Below are 16589 nucleotides of genomic sequence, written 5' to 3'. Positions count from 1 at the left end.
TCAGGCTGTTTGTGGTCGCCTTCTAAAACTTTTACATTTTTGCAATTCAGATCAGTACTTGTTGAACCGCACAGGCTTTTTACAAACGTGCTGAGATAAATTAACCCAAATTCAAAGCAGCAAGTTTAGTGACAAGTTCACAGTCCACTTTATCAGACAGATAACTGACAGAAGACAACAAAAGGCAGCTGGCAAAATAAATGACAGTTTGCAGTGATGTGAGCGTGAAATGAAGGAAGAAAAACTACTTGAATTAAATATTTCTAGGTTGAACAGATCCCAGCAAAACCACATATAGGACAAATTGTGTGCTTGTGTGGGGACATTGTGGGACACACTACCAGTGCTGAGAGGTGGTCCAGCATTTTGATAAAATAACCAGTCCACTGAACAAAATAAACATTTCTATTCAGCCCCTTAGCTCATCACATATGCTTTTCCCCTTTGGATGACACAGAAGCGTGCTGTTGTTGTACGACCACATCATTTTTGTGTGTGTGTGTGTGTGTGGAAAAATGACTCATGCCGTTTAGCCTGCACTTACTGTATACCCACATTTGCGCAGTTGGATTGACTTTAAACCAAATACATGCCCATGATGACAGCTCTCTGTTTATAATACCTTGTAAATGGTTAATGACCACTGTGTTCGACTATAAACCTTATTTGTATGGTCTTAACTGATGCTTATAAACCTTTACAACTGCTTAATAAATCTCTTTTTAAAGCATTTCATTGATTGTTAAAAGTGAATAACTCTACATTTACTATTTATGATGGCTCTTATAAAGTGTGACCAGTAGTTTATTCAGCTTAAGAAGTCGCTGGACTCACTGGACAAAGTTGACAGGAACTGACATATGAAATGAAACTAGTAAGTGCATCTGTTGCAGCTACCAAAAATTTGTACTTAAGTACAGTACTCGAATAAATGTTCTCAGTTACATCCCACCACTGATCTTGGAACACACAATGACAGCAGCCTGTCATTTTGCCCCCAGACCCACACCTGCTTCTCACTGCTGTGCTGGTTCAGGCCAAACTTGGCATTAAAGAAGCGTCCACGTCTGCTGATGCAGCGCAGCATGAAGCGAAAGCCAATTTACTCCCTCACGCTGCTTGTGTGGCTGTGTGCTCTGAGTGGAAATGAAGGAAACTGGCTCACACAGGTGGATATCCAGATTGTCTGCTGCTATTGTCCCTCCCATTGTTTGTCTATTTCAGGGGATGTTGCAGACTGTGCTCAATGAAAATCTACATTTTATTTTTGGCAGTTGGCACGTCCTGCCACCCCGTAGGTCCGCCCCTGAAGCTCATCTCCTCAGTTGTGACTTTATCTCCGTCTTACATTCGTTCAGCTTTATGCAGCTCCTGCTATGACCTATGTAGTAACGGCCATTTTGGTGTGTGTGTGTGTGTTTAAGCATCCTCCTGTATGTGTGTATGCGCTTCCCCTGGTGGGCCTCCTGTGCATGTGTGTGTGAACGGTATAGTGAAGGCCTCCTGTGTGTGAGTCCCTCACGGGGCTCTCCGGTGTGTGTCTCGAGGTACAGAGTGACCCTGATGTGTCAGGTCTGCTTAGAAGAATGAACGGAGAGCTGGTGGACCACCGTGACTCACACACACACACACATAGAAGAAACCTCCTCGGGGCTCTCCCTATGATCACTGCACCCCACCCACACACTCCTGACATTTTTCCTCGAAGCTCATCTATAGGCTCTCAATTCACGGCAGTAGCATGACATTGTCATGAAACCCGCAGGCCTCGCAAAAGTGTCCGTCCCTATATATTTGTTTACTGTACATGTACATACATTATGTTGTGTGTATATGTTTGTAGGGGGGGGATTAGAGTTTGATGTGTGTGTGTTTAAACATTAAGTTCATTAAAGCGCTGAAGGAAAAGCAAGTGCATCACCATGAGGGCAAAGCAGAGCTGGAGGGTATCAACCTTTTGAAAAAAAAAGGAACTGTGTGACTTTGCACTGTAATTATACAGTATGCATGTTCATAAAGACACAGCATGAGCACATAACTAGCTGAATGTGTTTATTAAAGTTTCAGAGATGCGAAATCAGTAAAATGCAGAGTAACAGAACAAGGAGAGCCAGAGAGAGAGAAGATACACTACTTATAAGAAGTATTCACTATTGGACTTCAGACTTTATTGTTTTACAACACTGAATCACTGTCATGTACTTAGGACGTTTTGATAGAGTTTAAAGTAAAAAAGATCTCTGTAAATGTATACAAAACAATTGCTTTTACCCATCATGGCTGCAGCAAGTGTTAAACGGATCATTTGTGAGTATGGCAGGTGGAGTTTTTAGAGTTTTAACTGATTATGAAACTGTCTCAATTGAATCCTGATTATGATGACCATCAGCAAGAAGATAACTATTTAACTGTTTTGACATTATATGTTGTGGTTTTTGACGCTACCACCACCACTTTCGTCCACAGGGGCCTCCAAAATCAACAAAATATCAACGTTTCTTGGAGTAGCTTTAACTAAACTTCATTTTTCTAGGTCTGCAACTAACAATTAACTTCAATGTGGATTAATCTGTTAATTGTTTTCTTAATCAATCGATTTGTTGTTGGGTCTGTAAAATGTCTTTAAATGGTGAAAAATGTCGATCAGTGTTTCCCAAAGCCCAAGATGATGTCCTCAAAAGTCTTGTTTTGTCCACAACCCAAAGATATTCAGTTACTGTCATACACGCTTAAAGAAACTAGAAAATGAACTCAAATAAATGAATTGATTATCAAAATAGTTGGAGATTAAATTTAATGGTTGACATCTAATCCGTTAGTCGCTGCAGCTCTACGGTTATAAAGCTATAAAGACAAAGGATCATTCTTAACAAATCTGTGAGGAAAAGATGCAAGAAAACTAGTTCCAGAGAATTAAATCCTCTCAAAAGTGCAGTAAGATTCATGACAAAAAAATGGGAAAGACTAAAATGCCACAGTTGGAAAACTGCCCAGAACATCTGACTGTGTAAAAAGGGCACTTCTAAGAAGGCCTCCGGGAGGCCTGTGGACACTGCATGATGGGAGGAACAACGAATAAATCTGGTGCTTCACTTTGCTGCTTTATGGTTTTTGATAGAACTCATGACTTCGACATGTTTGCCAGGAGGAGACTGTGAAACAAAGTGCAGGAACATTACACAGTCCAAACTTTCATTCATACAGAGTTTGAGAAGCCGACACTTTGATCACAGTTTACTGCGACCTGACAAAGCTTAACTACTTTGTCTTGACATAATTTTAATCAATTTGTAAATATCTGCTTTCACTTTTTCTGATGACCAGTGTCTAAAAATACTTATACAGTACATCAAAGGTGATTCAACGTTGAAAACAAAAGGAGAAAAAAGTAGATGAAGGGAATAAACACTTTCTACAGGCAGTGTAATCACATAGCTACAGAGTCTTCTCTCGACTCCTGCTGAGGTCTGAGCTGGAGGGCAGCTAATAACACACACGCTCATACACACATACTGCATAAACACATTTTTAACACAAACTAACATTTAGCTGAGCGTCATGTCTCACCTGCAGAGGCACAGCAGCCAGCGTCCTCTGCTGTCCAAATAAATAACAAACTCTTTACAACAGGGAAAACCTACAAGGCAGTGAAAAGCTCGATGCGGCTGGTAAGTCAACTGTTGACAGGTTAATACAGTTAATACAGATTGTTTCATGGCTCTCCTTCTGACTGAATTTACACAAGCTTGGACCCAAGTAGAAAGAATTATAATGCACTTTAATTTGCTTCTTGTGCTTACAGGTAAGAGCTTCTGTGCCCTGTTTTGATGAACAAACTCTAACAATATGATATTTACTGGACAAAACATAGACACGTTTATTCCAATATGACTAATTCATAATCTAAAACTTCATAAATACTGCTGGTTAATGATAAAACTGTCAATGTACTGTACAGTATTATACCTCTGAGCATCACAGGCTTTAGATATGGACCTACAGAGAAGAGGCAGTGCTGAGGACTGTGTGAGGACAGGAAGAGGACGGACAAGACTACTAATAAGGCCGGGGTAAAACATTGTTTTAAATATTTCAATATGGTTTGACCTACTTATTTGATTCAGAATCAGGGGCAACAGTAAATCAAGTACTTCTCATATTTAATCACAAAAATGTCTGTCGAAAGACATTTAGCCCCAGAATTTCAACCTGAAGAGAAATTTTCTCAGCACATTCCTCTCCTTCCTTCCTTCCCTCCCCAAAAGACACAATATCGACATACAGGTACGTAAAACATATCCACTCACGAACACACCTACACGTATTCAAACATACTGTCGACACGAACACAGATATGCAACTCTAGCCAAGGTTTTGCACGGTGCTGGCAACTGTCCTGCAGAGTAACAGACACGGATCCATCACCTGTCCTTTTTCAGCCTCTCTCTAAGTCGAGCTCTTGGTCCCCATGGAGCACACTCTGGACAAAATCAGGTCACCGTCTCCTATGACATCAGCTTTGCTTACAAGAGCGTTTTGAACTGCAGGATGATCCCAACAATTCTTTAAGCATTTGTACAGAAAGAGAGCTAAAAACAAAGTCAATAATCTTCTATTTAAAAAAACTGCTAAGCACTCAATGCTAGTGCCTAGAATAACTGACTCAGTCCTCCTTGAAACAAAAAATTACAGTTTCTCTGTCTTTTATGCCTCTGTCCCACAATGCAATGCAGCTGGGTTCAGACTTGTCACACATCAAGCTGGAAGCAGGAAATCTTCAGGGTGATTGTGGTTCATCGAAGTGTCTCTTCAATTTCTAATGCCACAGCAACTCCCAGCTGCTTCTAATGTACATCAAGTCAAGTGTATTTCATTTGTGCTGAGGAGCCAGCGGAGGTTTGATTCTACATGTGATCCGGTCGTCCTTTAAATTGTTTATTCCAGTTTCTTGTTTATTCGGATCCCCGTTAGTTTCCGTGACAGACATTTTCAGAAGGAGCAGATGGCAGTGTAAGACCGTAATCCATGTAGAGTATGAGCACCCATCACTCTGGTCCTCACAGTTACAGATGATGATGTCACTGGAATGTTCTGAGGTCACCTGAGGTCGACCGTCCGCCCTTTAAAGAAAACCAGAGAGGTGTGTCAGACCTTTAACTTTTCATGTATAAGTGTTACCATTATTCATTTGTATGTTTTAATCCGCTCGGTGTAAACTTTTATCCCTCAACCTGAAATCAGTTTCACAGCATTTTCAAGTCCCCTGACAGGTCAAGCTTAAAATTTTCATCCAGACTACCAATGTCTCGGAGCCATGGCAACCAGATAGGAGGCTGCTGACAAGATGTGGACTCAATAAGCAGCGGTCAAGAGAGCAGATACACATCCTTACAGATAAACACATCAGCTTAAACCCAAAGAAAATGCTTTGTTTTCTACTCAAGCAACAGAAACTTGTGAAAAATGCAAATAAAAAGTCCAAGTTGACGTCTTTAAACTACTTGTTTGGTCAGATCCAAAGTGCATCCACAAAGATATTACAACAACAGTCCTTTCAGAAGCTGGAACCAGAAAATGTGGGGATGTTTTTTGAATGCTTACTCAAATGATTTCTTCAATCGTATAATTCACTGATCGTTTCAGCATAATGATGATGCACATGACTTAACATGAAAGCTTCTGATTTATGAAGAAATAAATTTAAAATCGCAAAAGGCCCTCACTAGTGCCAGGTTTGTCCGTTCTGGGCTACTGTAGAAACATGGCGGTGCAACATTGCGACCTCTGTGGACGGGGACCCGCTCCCTATTTAGATATAAAGAGCTCATTCTAAGGTAATAAAAACACAACTACTCTTATTTTCGGGTGATAATACACTAATTAAAACATATAATTAAAACATACTTATGAATATTATATTCCATTTCTGCCAAGTCTGTTCTGCTAGATGCCACTACATATTACCCACTGTACCTTTAAATGAGTTTCGAAAAAGTAGAAAAAACATAATCAAGACATTGACACGGTATGAAATAATTCATTTTCCTTAAACTTTGTCCTTCAATCTTTACTTTTGTCAAAGACATTTGCAGCAATTACAGCCTTGCAGCCCTTTGGCATTCTAGTTGACCAGGGCCCCTCACTTATCTTTTTATTCTGGTTAGAGCCAGTTTGCGCTCTTCTCTGAAGGGAGTAGTATAAAAAAAAAAAGATTTTTTTTTTTAAGTGAAAGGCTTTGAGTGGTAGGAATCATTATGTATTTATTTTGTGTGAAATGGCCTTACCTGTCTTGCAGCAACCATTATCGAACATCTCTAAAGAGCTGAAAGATAAACAACACAAGGGTTATTATGACAGGGAGGGAGACAGACAGATGGAAGATACCGGGAGGTGAAGAAAAAGAGGGAGGTGAGGACAGTGATGGACTGCAGATGGGAGGGAAATGTAGGGTGAAGGATGGATGAAGAGACAGGCAGGTGCTAATAGTAGGCTATATGTAAACAACAAGAGAAGTGTGAAGACCTGTGAGAGAAAAGAGAAAGAGGGATGTGGTGATATTAAGATTCAAAAATCACACCAAACATCATTGGACTCATCTTGAGTCTCATAAACAGCACACACACACAGTTTTCCACACTTACTCTTTCACTTCACGTTGAAAATTGGGCATATCAACATGCAGTGAATCTCTCGCCTCCACCCACAAACATCCTGCAAAAACCCTGGCTTCTGCTGCTGCCCCATCACCAATGCAATCACACCTCCTCTCACACACCCAACAAAAATTGTTTCCAGTCAATACACTGAACTGGTGGAGATCAATAGAAAATATCTGGAAGGCAACAACACAACAACCCTGGAATCGTGTTATTGCCAAAGACTGAGTCGAATTCTTTATGTGTTGCTGCTGCTGCAGCCGGCAGCAGACTCATGAGAGGCATGTGATGGCCAGAAACAGCAGGAGGAGACAACCGCATCATCAGATTGTGGACATTCAGCCCCAAGACTGAGTATAGAGTGAGTTATTCTGGATGGCTGCGATCAAATCTTCTATGAAAACAAGAGAACAGATGGAGAGGGTGATTTTGATGTTGTTGAACAGGTCTGGCTTAAAGTGCTCGAACAAACCAGCGGTGATGTTTGTCAAACTCTTGCCAAGTACACAACTCTGTGAGCTGATATGGCAGCAGTGCTGTGAAACACAGTGTTAACCACAGTTTCCCTGCAGGCACGAGTTTACTTCAAATGTGTTAGTGTTTTGTTTCTGTTGTTCCTTTGGTGTTTTGAAGCTTTGGCAGAGCCTGGCCAGAATAACTCTTGTTGAAATTTGGTTTCTCAGTCCAAACCTCCTACAATATGAAGATGCTGTTGTCTATTCCACTTTACATCATCTGGATTCTTAAACATCTTTGAGACTCAGACACGAATTAGTTATTCATTCTCTTCTCTAGGAGTCCAGGCTCATGAAAGCACTAACTCGTGTTTAACAAGGAAGAGCTTTGTAGTCTATATTTGCTCAAACACACAGTTTAAGAACCCAGATCTCACTTGATGAAATAAATCAAAAAGAATCATGGAGCAGAGATTATTCATTCTGCACAGGTGCAATTCCCAACTCCTGTCTCCTTTTTGGCGGGAGTATATAATAAAAAAAAGACAAAACTCTGTCCTTTAAAATGCAAAAAACGTATTACACAACTAGCACATATTCAGTGCAAATTTATTCTCCTCTTCGCTGAGGATTAAAGGTTAAGGGTCTGGACCACCTGTGCAGAATGAATGTCTCTCACTAGCCAGCAGCTCTTAGATTGAGCTTCCTGGTTTGTTCAAGATTAGTCCCAGTGATTGGTTGGGTTAACTCACAGCAAGCGGGTCTTGGCTGAAAGCCGCGACGCTGTTCCGCATCTCATTCTCACTGCCACGCAGCGGGATCAGTGACACGTTACCGTGACGCGCGTCTGGCAGCACGCGGCTCACCCGCGTCTGCTGGAGTCCGTCCTGAGGCCACAAGTCGCCGTCGTACTTTAGTGAGGAGAGAGGGGAGGGAGCAAGAGGAGATTTTACAATATTAAAATACAATCAACAAGTTTAGGAAAACGATTTTAAAGCATGTTACTGTGCTTGTTTTTTGCCAGTATTTTCCCTCCTTTGCCAATTATCCATTGGAGATATGAGCCTGCAAAATGTCGTTATTCGTGAACTTTTTTTATTTTTTTTATTATTGCAAATAGCAGAAGTTATTGTTCGGGCATGTGTGTGAGATCTCACCTGGATACTGAGAAAAGTAGCATACCACTCCCTCATTTCTGACTGGGTGTCACAGCAGAGATACCTGTAAATAAACAGAGGATGATGAAGTGAGGGAGACAGTGTGATGAAAATCAGGAGGTGGTGTTTGTGTGTGTTTGTGGTCTTGGAAGAGTAGAAGTCTGAGAGGCAGGGAGGCTTTTGGAGACTAAGGGGAAATTGGAATGAGAACCAGAAGAAAGACTGAGAGTTATTCAAAGATATTAACTGAAATTGACACATCCTCTCTTATGGCGCCCGGCGGTTGCGCCACAGGCGTAAACACTGAGTGTGATTCCTAATTTAAACTTCCGACAAAGAGAAACACTGATTGGGACCTTCAGCTCTCGGCGCTTGTGTGCGTCTGTGTCCGTGAAAAGTGTAATTGCGTCTGTGTGTGTGCGTGTGTGTGTGTATGTGCATATTTTATGCCACTCAGGTTGCCATCACATAGCCCTCTGAGTCATCAGCCATGCTGTGGTGCAGAATAAATACACTTTATTTATACAATTATTATTGTTATGAGAACAGATTTAGACTACAACAATTATTCAAGTGCCCTCCACTGAGACACAACAAACATCGAATGCAGACTTAAGAGCTAAACAGTATGCGGTATACTAAATTTATGTACTGACATAAATTTAGCTGCAGTCAAGAGACTTGGCTCACATGCTAAAACACCTCACACACACATACGCACACACAGCTCCTCTCTCTCCCTGTTTTGCATCATTAGGGCCAGCGGTCCTCATTAGAGCTTGTTGGGATTCAAAAGAGGACAGTCACTCTGTTGTAGCATGCATACGTACAGTGCAGTAATGTTTTACAATACATCTACTCTGTGCAATTAGCTGCGCTGCTAATCTAGAACATTATCAGCTGCAGAGGAATAAATGCTGCTCGTTAATCATCGTGGCTTTCCGTAAAGACGTGGAATACAATTTACATAAAATTCTGAGAATTTATCAACGTCCCCTTTGAGCTTAAGTAGGTGACTGTAAGAATATGCTGATAGGATAGTGCAACAAAAAGGGGAAATTTATGTAAATTAACACCTAAAATAAGTGTTAGATTGTTTTAAGTGGATAAAAGCAAAAACAGGGTAAAACTAAGCGACTTTAAGGGAAGGATTGTGAGAAAGCGGTTCAGTCAGCCATATAGGAATCTCCTCATCCATTAATTGTTCCATATTTTCACTTCTTCCTCATCTCTATACACTCTTCTACTCATTAAGTTTTATTTTACCTGCAATGAAGCGTAAGTTTCTCCCCTTTAGTGCGACACTTAGCCCCCCACGTCTCTTCTTTATCTTTCTTACACATTCCCTCCCTCACTCCGTTTCTTCCTCTCAGGTGTGTTTTTGTTGCTGTAAGCGACATGGCGATGAAGCATAGCCGAGAGATGATACTGCCTACAGCGTGACGAGAACAGCACTCCCGTTGCAACAGCGCTGATGTCTACTACTGTTGACAGTGCGGAGCCCACTGCAACATGAACACACGGACACACACGGAGCATGCACGTGGATGTACACAACATATTCCACTGATGCACGCACACACACAGGGATGGACATGTGAACAAACCCGGATTAGAATAGAGGCATGGTTACAGGTGTACTCATGTGTGTTTCCCTCCTGGGTGGAGCCGACCTTTTGTATGCCTCCTTCACCAAACTGTCACGCAGGGAACTGACCCGTTTTCTCCGCCTACAGAGAAACCGCTAGCTTTTTCCAATAGTGGACATGTTTACATGCATGTCAAAAATACATAGTGCCACTAAGGGAATGATCAGTCAGCATCAGCAGCAGGCATGCCAGAATGTCTGAATAAGTTTGTACTGAAGGCTGCGTACTACTGCAGAGAGATGAAAAGCTGGAGTTATGTTGTATGCTAGTATGATGCTGTAACTGTAGGAGTAGGATGGGAATTAAAAAAAGGAAAACAATAATATTGTTGAGTTCTTCTCATCATACTGAAATAGACTTAAATAGTACTTAAACCCAGATTAAATTAGCTTTATTGCAGTCTGGGTTCCCTTGCCTTGAAGTCAGCAGGTTTTTTGAATGGGTTATCAGTTAGATGTCTGTAATGAGGTCTGCCGGTTAACACAAGCTTCAGAGATTTTCACCTATTGTTCTTCAACATAAAATACATCAGTAAATACCACACTGGGGAATTTTGAAGCTTTTACGTGTCTTAAAAAAGGCGGTCACTAACAAATGAGTACATAACTGAAACACATTATGGGCAGTTGTCCATGCAGTCATTGGTAGATAAAACAAGTTATTACCTTTATCTTAGTTTTAACAGGTTGAGATATTGTACACTGTAAATGTAGCCAGCTGTTGGCACCGACAGTGCGACAGAGAGTATCCTGTGTGTCTACTGTATTGTTTGATATGGACATTCTGAAAATCACTCACAGGAACAAACTGGGGAAAATCATGGGGAAACAATAGGCTGAGCTGTACCACTTGTATCGGACCAGGCTGACTGAGAAGGCAGACAAGGTCTGCATGGATACATCTCATCCACTTTCAATGAAGTTCCAGCCACTCCCTTCTAGTCAGAGGTACATATACCCCACGATCAGAACTAACCAAGCAAAGAACTAATTTATTTCAATGGCAATAACTTAATTAAACAAGACATGTGAGCTATAGGAGACACAGGATACATTGGGGATGTGTAGTATACCTAATACTAACTTTTATGACAAATGTCCACCTGGACTGTGATGAAACTCATGGTGGCTGCTACAGATGATCTCAGGCTATTGTTGTTATTGTCTGCATATTTTTAATGTGTCTATATGTTCTGCACTTTACCACAAACGGTCTCTCAGGGGACAGTTTTACTAAGTCTAGAGAGAGAGTCCAGACCCCTGCACCAAATGTGTCTTGGGTTCGGTTGGGTTGTAATACAGACGGAATACAGCATGTGTGCTTGGTGAAGCTGAGAACGTGAGCAGGACGGGCCTGAGCTGTGAGTGCTCTGGGCTGACAGCTCTGAATACTATATATAAAAGGTCTACATGCTGTACACGGAGCACTGGACAGCTACTCACCACTGCTGTCTCTCTGGCTTCTCTTGCTTCTTACTCTCATACACCACCGTCAGCCCCCAACTTCAAACAGACAGAAACATGAAATTAGTTCATCAGCAGCATGATTATAAACGTCCCAGAAGCAGCTTATGATTCTTGGGCTCAGTCTGCCCCCTAGTGGTCACTCTGTATATAAGTCCCAATGAGCTCTTTAAGATAAGGCAGATAATTAAATGTATCTAAAATTGGAAAATGAGTTATTTTAAGTTTAGCCGTTCATTATTATTCCGTTAAATTACTGTGCTGAAGAGCATGTGGGGTTACAGAATTGGCTCTTAACCTGTGTACAGCTTTAAAGAGATTAATTCTGACGTAAGCTCAGGGGCATTTTAATGACAACTTTGAAAATGTCCATTAAAATTACATTAACATCCTGACGTCTTGATAAATGTACTTTGGAGTGTTTCTGGCATTTATTTGCATTAATCAACCCGTGTTTGATTAAAGCATATTTGCTCATCACCATCACTGGTGGTTTCATAAAGTACAGTCATAAAAATCTGCTCACACAGGTTAAGGTACTTTTGATTTGAATTTAGATTAAAAAGTAGCATTTTGCTTAGTAGTGTATTAATACTCGTGTCTAGCAGTGGTGTAATGGTGCAGAGGTGTTACACTTTGCATAGTAAAGCTATAGAAGCGGTGTGCATCAGAAGGTAATCAGACTTTTCTCAGTAGAAGTGAATATTCTTAATAGCCATTTTAAACAATACGGGGAGAAGATCTAAAAAAAATGTTGTGAATCCTCCCGTTACAGAATCACAGCTCTCGACATTCAGAACGGCTACTTGTTGCTCTGGCACTCAGTAGTCGTGAGGAGGTAGCTTGGTGACTCACCATGTGGGTGGACGGAGCTTCTTCTTAACACCCAGGTAGACCTTTAGGTTTTTCACTGGCCAATCACGTTCCGGACGGTTACTCTGACAGAAAGAGAGACACACAGTGAATGAGCCTGTGAAAGAGTGTGATGATAGAAAAAGTTAAACAATTTACATAGAAAATCATCTTACTCTGACTTCCTTGTACATTCTGAGAGAGTTGGAATTGAGGATGAAATATCGGTCGTGGAAACTTCCAGAGGAGAGTCCCAGTCCTAAAATGCTTCGCTCCTCTCTGAATTTCATCATCCCGTGTTTGGATGCATCCCCTTTACTGGCTGGAGGGCAGCATAAGATATTAACAAGCATCAACTGAGGGACTAACAACATATTTCTGTAGAGAGAATTGTTTTGTTGGCGATTTGGTTTGTGTGCTCACCCAGGTAGCCGATCATGGCATCCATCGCCACGTGTTTCTTGATGAGCAGATGAGAGTCAGTGCCAAAGGAGTGAAGGATGGGGAGGACTCGCTCCTGATAGTGCAGCGGACGTTCTGAGGGAAGCACAGTGAAACACAACACAACTGAATTAGCCTCGAAGCATTTGTTTACATGATCATGAAGACTTTTATAGGTGTTGAGGGAAGTTGGGCTGCAATGAATGATTATTTTCATTGTCGATTACCGTGCCAATTAGTTTCTCAATCAATTTAAGAAGCTGGAGTCAAGAATTTTGACTTTCTTTTCAGTAAGTCATTCAGTCAGACAGCTGACAGCTCCTGATACAATGACAGACAATATTTTGTTTTTGTTGTTTTTGTGTTTCTATTTTAGCGAACAATGAAATGTAGATTTGGTTTTGACTGATGTCACTTAACTTCCTGCAAACAGTTGGTGCTTTCCGCCTACATACCTAACTCGGAAAAATAGCTTTTGTTATCATAAACTAAAAGTGACGTCTGTAGTTAACAAGTGACTCACAGAATCCCCTCCAGCTCTTCCTGTCACTCATCCTCTTTCTAATGTCTTTCCTTTCCTCAGTATCAACCTCCTGTAATCAGCAGGTTGGTTTTCTGGGTAGTGATAGGCAGTCTGCCAAATTAGTTGAATGTTGCTGGCATGTGATAAGCCATCTATGGGATTCCCGGTGGGGAACCAGATGGCCCACATACCAGGCTCAAAACAAACCACGACACTCAGTCACATTGCTGAGAACGATCCTTTTTCCTCTGGAGTTTGTGTCACTTCGAGTAGGTCAGGCTGCAGGTTGAGTGGAGAGCGTTTCACAAGCTTTGAGTCATTGTTTTTGTTTCGCTGTGGGCCTTGTCATGTTTCATGTTAATTTTACATGTGAACCCTTGTTGCTTTCCAAACAAAAAGAGTTATAAATATAGCTCTGTGCTTTGAGAAAAACAAAGGTAGATGTGGAAGATAGTAGAAGGACTGTCTTCAATTCATCTCACCCATTTCCTCCTTGTCGCTGATCTCCCAGCAGCTCCAGTACTCTTTGTCTCGAACCGTGATGTTACGCCGGTCCAGAACCTCACAGATCAGCTCTGCTGCTGTCATAGAACCAGGGATCTGAGAGAGAGACGAGAAAAGATAACTCTTACTGTACACCACACAGAAGAGGAACTGGGCGCCAAAAATGTGTCAGTTAGAAGTTATATTTTGTCATTTAATGAAGTCTAGCTCACCTTCACATGTTGCTCTGCTGTGTCCTTCTTCTCCTCCAGGTAAACTGTGCAGATGAAGTGCCCACCTGGTTCAGTGCTCTGAAGTGTCCGGTATACACAAACACACAGAGAAATGGTCAGACAAATAACAGCATGCTTAGATGCCCAGTTGCAGAATACATGTGCATGGACACAATATCTGCTTATAGATAATGACAAAATGTTTCATATTGCAAACAAAATTCTTTGAATGTCAATTTGACTTAATGCATAATGATTTTAAAGTGGCAATCTCAAGGCTTAATATTTAAATAATTGAATGTCTGAAGTCACTTTATATCTCTGAATGAGGTAACACAATGGTAATTCAGGTTATTTGTTTTAACAACAAGGGGTTGCAAAACAAAACTGAGTTCCAGTCCCTTTATGCTACATCAAAGAAAACAAAACAAACTATTTCATAGGGTGGAGTGTGGGGGATGAATTGAGAAGTAAATAGTTAATATCGCTTCATCAAAAATGCCTCTTCAAAATAAGACATTGATCATTGTTGGCATTTGTTAATAGCGGCTCACTTTGAAATATTACAGGGAGTAATGCAATAAGAAGTAGCAGCCACAGTGAGCTGTTAGATGAAGAGCTGCAGGCGACAGGCTGCACACCTTCAACTTTCTTCACTGTGCCCTGCTGCTTGCAGACTCATGCTGTGCGCTGCATAAAATCAGACCACGGTCGCTCACAGAAAGATGAAAAAAGGCCAATTACTGCCTGACTTCTTTATTAAAATGATGATAGTTTGTTTTGATGTCCCTCCAATCCTGTGGCCTGTTGTATTAATCCACATTTGCTGTAACACCAGTAACTACAGGTGTCTCCAAATCAACCAGGACTGAAATCTTAGAGCTTACATTTCAAACATCATGTCACACACTTACAAGTCGCACATACAAATTAAATTAAACAAGTATCTACAGAGAACCAACTTTTCCTTGTTTGAAGTAAATTAAAATGCTAAAGTGGTTTGCATGAGTGTGTGTGACTCACGGGAAACTTTGTGCTGAGTTTCTCTCGCATTAGGATGATAGCGGTGATCTCTTCTAGCTGTCTCTTTAGCTGCTGCTCATCCACCTGCAAACAAATATGCACATATCACTCACTCAAACAAACAATCATCAACTGACAATACTTTAATTACAGCCTCATGTCGATCTTTAGATCGCTAGCAGAAATCCCCACCGGCATTTCAAGCTTCTTTATTTACTCAAAGTTGCTGCTAAATCAGCTGGAAACTAGAGGTTAATTGTTGCTGATGTTGGAGCTAATGTCGCTGCATGACACTTCATTTCAATCTCATCAAAACAAAATAATGCAGCTAATAATGATATAATAATATAATAATGCCTTCTGTAGTTCGCTGTTTGTCTTTCAAGAGACGTACATTTTGACAGTGACCGCAGGGATTCACTAGATTCGTACTCTTACTCTTTCCCTAACATCCTTCTTCAAAGAATCTCCAGGAACATAATCTTATCACCATATAATTAAAAATTACACGTATTAAGATCGATTTCTATTCAAAGATTATCATTTTTGAGGCTTACATGTTCTTTGGCATTTCAACCTTTCAGAGCTGTGCACTCTCCACTGTGTTGTGTGCCATTTTCTCTTGTCACCACTTAAGATAATTGAATCAGCTTAGAGAACAAAATGTTATGCCCTCTTGTCATCGCCCTGTCTGCCACTGAGCTGCGAGTCTGACCTCAAAGATGGAAGTGTAGTGCTGAATGAGGTCCTCGATGGCGCGGCCGGCAGTGAAGTCCTTCCCGTCGGTCTGAAACAGTGTGGGGCCAAACACTATGGCCAGGTTATGGAGGTTCATCTGGTTCATCTCAGAAAAACGCTGCACGCTGAAAGACATGGAGGGAGAACACATATGAACATAAACAGACCTTTACACAGATACAAGAGGATTTCAGCATGTCTGAGTGTGTGTTACTCACCAATAGAGGTGGTTGATAAGGGCTTGTAGTGTGGCCTTGTTGACATGAGGCAGTTTGTTCAACAGCAGCTGGTACTGGGAGATTTTCATACTTTCATCCTGAATGGCTGGAGTACAAGACCGAGAGAGGGGAAGGAAAAGAGAAATTGTGAAAACAGAAGGAATAATCAGGATCAAAGAGAGTGTCAGGAAGTGTGAGAGGGAAAGACAGAAACACAGGATGAGAGTGTAAGTGAGCAAAAGGGAGAGAGAGAGACGAGAGAAGAAATTATCAGTAAAAGGAGTGACGGAGAATAAAAATGTAGACAGATACAGAAGAGAGAGAGACAGAAAAAAAGAACAGAGACATCAACATAGGTGAGATTCAAAGCAGGGATGTTCCTAACAAGTAACTTTCCTGATGTTATGTTTATACTTAGACGAAGCAACTAGTCAGAAAACAGTCTAAATTAAACACAATTCAATACTGTATTTAAGGTTGAAAATTGTCTTAAAAAATATTCTGTATAATGTAAGAATCATTCGAAACCGATCATTCCATTCCTAAATTAATTTTTCAATTTTATTTTGTTTTTTAAATGCAACCGGTACCATCATGGCTGCATAACATTTGAGAAGTGACATTTAACCAGTGTTGTTTACAAAAGAAAAAGATGATTTTGGAAAATATTTTTTGTTAGAAAGCAATGACATTTCAGT

General features: G+C 40.9%; 1 protein-coding gene across 1 annotated transcript in view; it reads right to left on the bottom strand.

The window, feature by feature from the left end:
- Nucleotides 1-2038: 2038 nt before the first annotated feature.
- The window catches only part of arap1 (ArfGAP with RhoGAP domain, ankyrin repeat and PH domain 1), a 54017-nt gene continuing 39466 nt past the window's right edge, over nucleotides 2039-16589 (bottom strand). Inside the window, exons 22-34 of the mRNA XM_084351966.1 lie at nucleotides 15892-15997; nucleotides 15651-15798; nucleotides 14936-15019; nucleotides 13913-13990; nucleotides 13679-13796; nucleotides 12656-12769; nucleotides 12409-12554; nucleotides 12236-12318; nucleotides 11360-11419; nucleotides 8269-8332; nucleotides 7864-8022; nucleotides 6285-6322; nucleotides 2039-5120 (exon numbers count right to left, since the gene is read on the bottom strand). Coding sequence (XP_084208092.1) covers nucleotides 6302-6322; nucleotides 7864-8022; nucleotides 8269-8332; nucleotides 11360-11419; nucleotides 12236-12318; nucleotides 12409-12554; nucleotides 12656-12769; nucleotides 13679-13796; nucleotides 13913-13990; nucleotides 14936-15019; nucleotides 15651-15798; nucleotides 15892-15997 — 1181 coding nt within the window. The 3' untranslated portion in view covers nucleotides 2039-5120; nucleotides 6285-6301. The remainder of the gene's footprint in view (nucleotides 5121-6284; nucleotides 6323-7863; nucleotides 8023-8268; nucleotides 8333-11359; nucleotides 11420-12235; nucleotides 12319-12408; nucleotides 12555-12655; nucleotides 12770-13678; nucleotides 13797-13912; nucleotides 13991-14935; nucleotides 15020-15650; nucleotides 15799-15891; nucleotides 15998-16589) is intronic.

The sequence above is a fragment of the Pagrus pagrus genome, assembly GCF_965226575.1.
Source record: "Pagrus pagrus genome assembly, chromosome: 4".
Classification (NCBI taxonomy): domain Eukaryota; kingdom Metazoa; phylum Chordata; class Actinopteri; order Spariformes; family Sparidae; genus Pagrus; species Pagrus pagrus.
The sequence above is the reverse complement of the archived record's forward strand: the minus strand, read 5'-3'. Positions and strand labels throughout refer to the sequence as shown.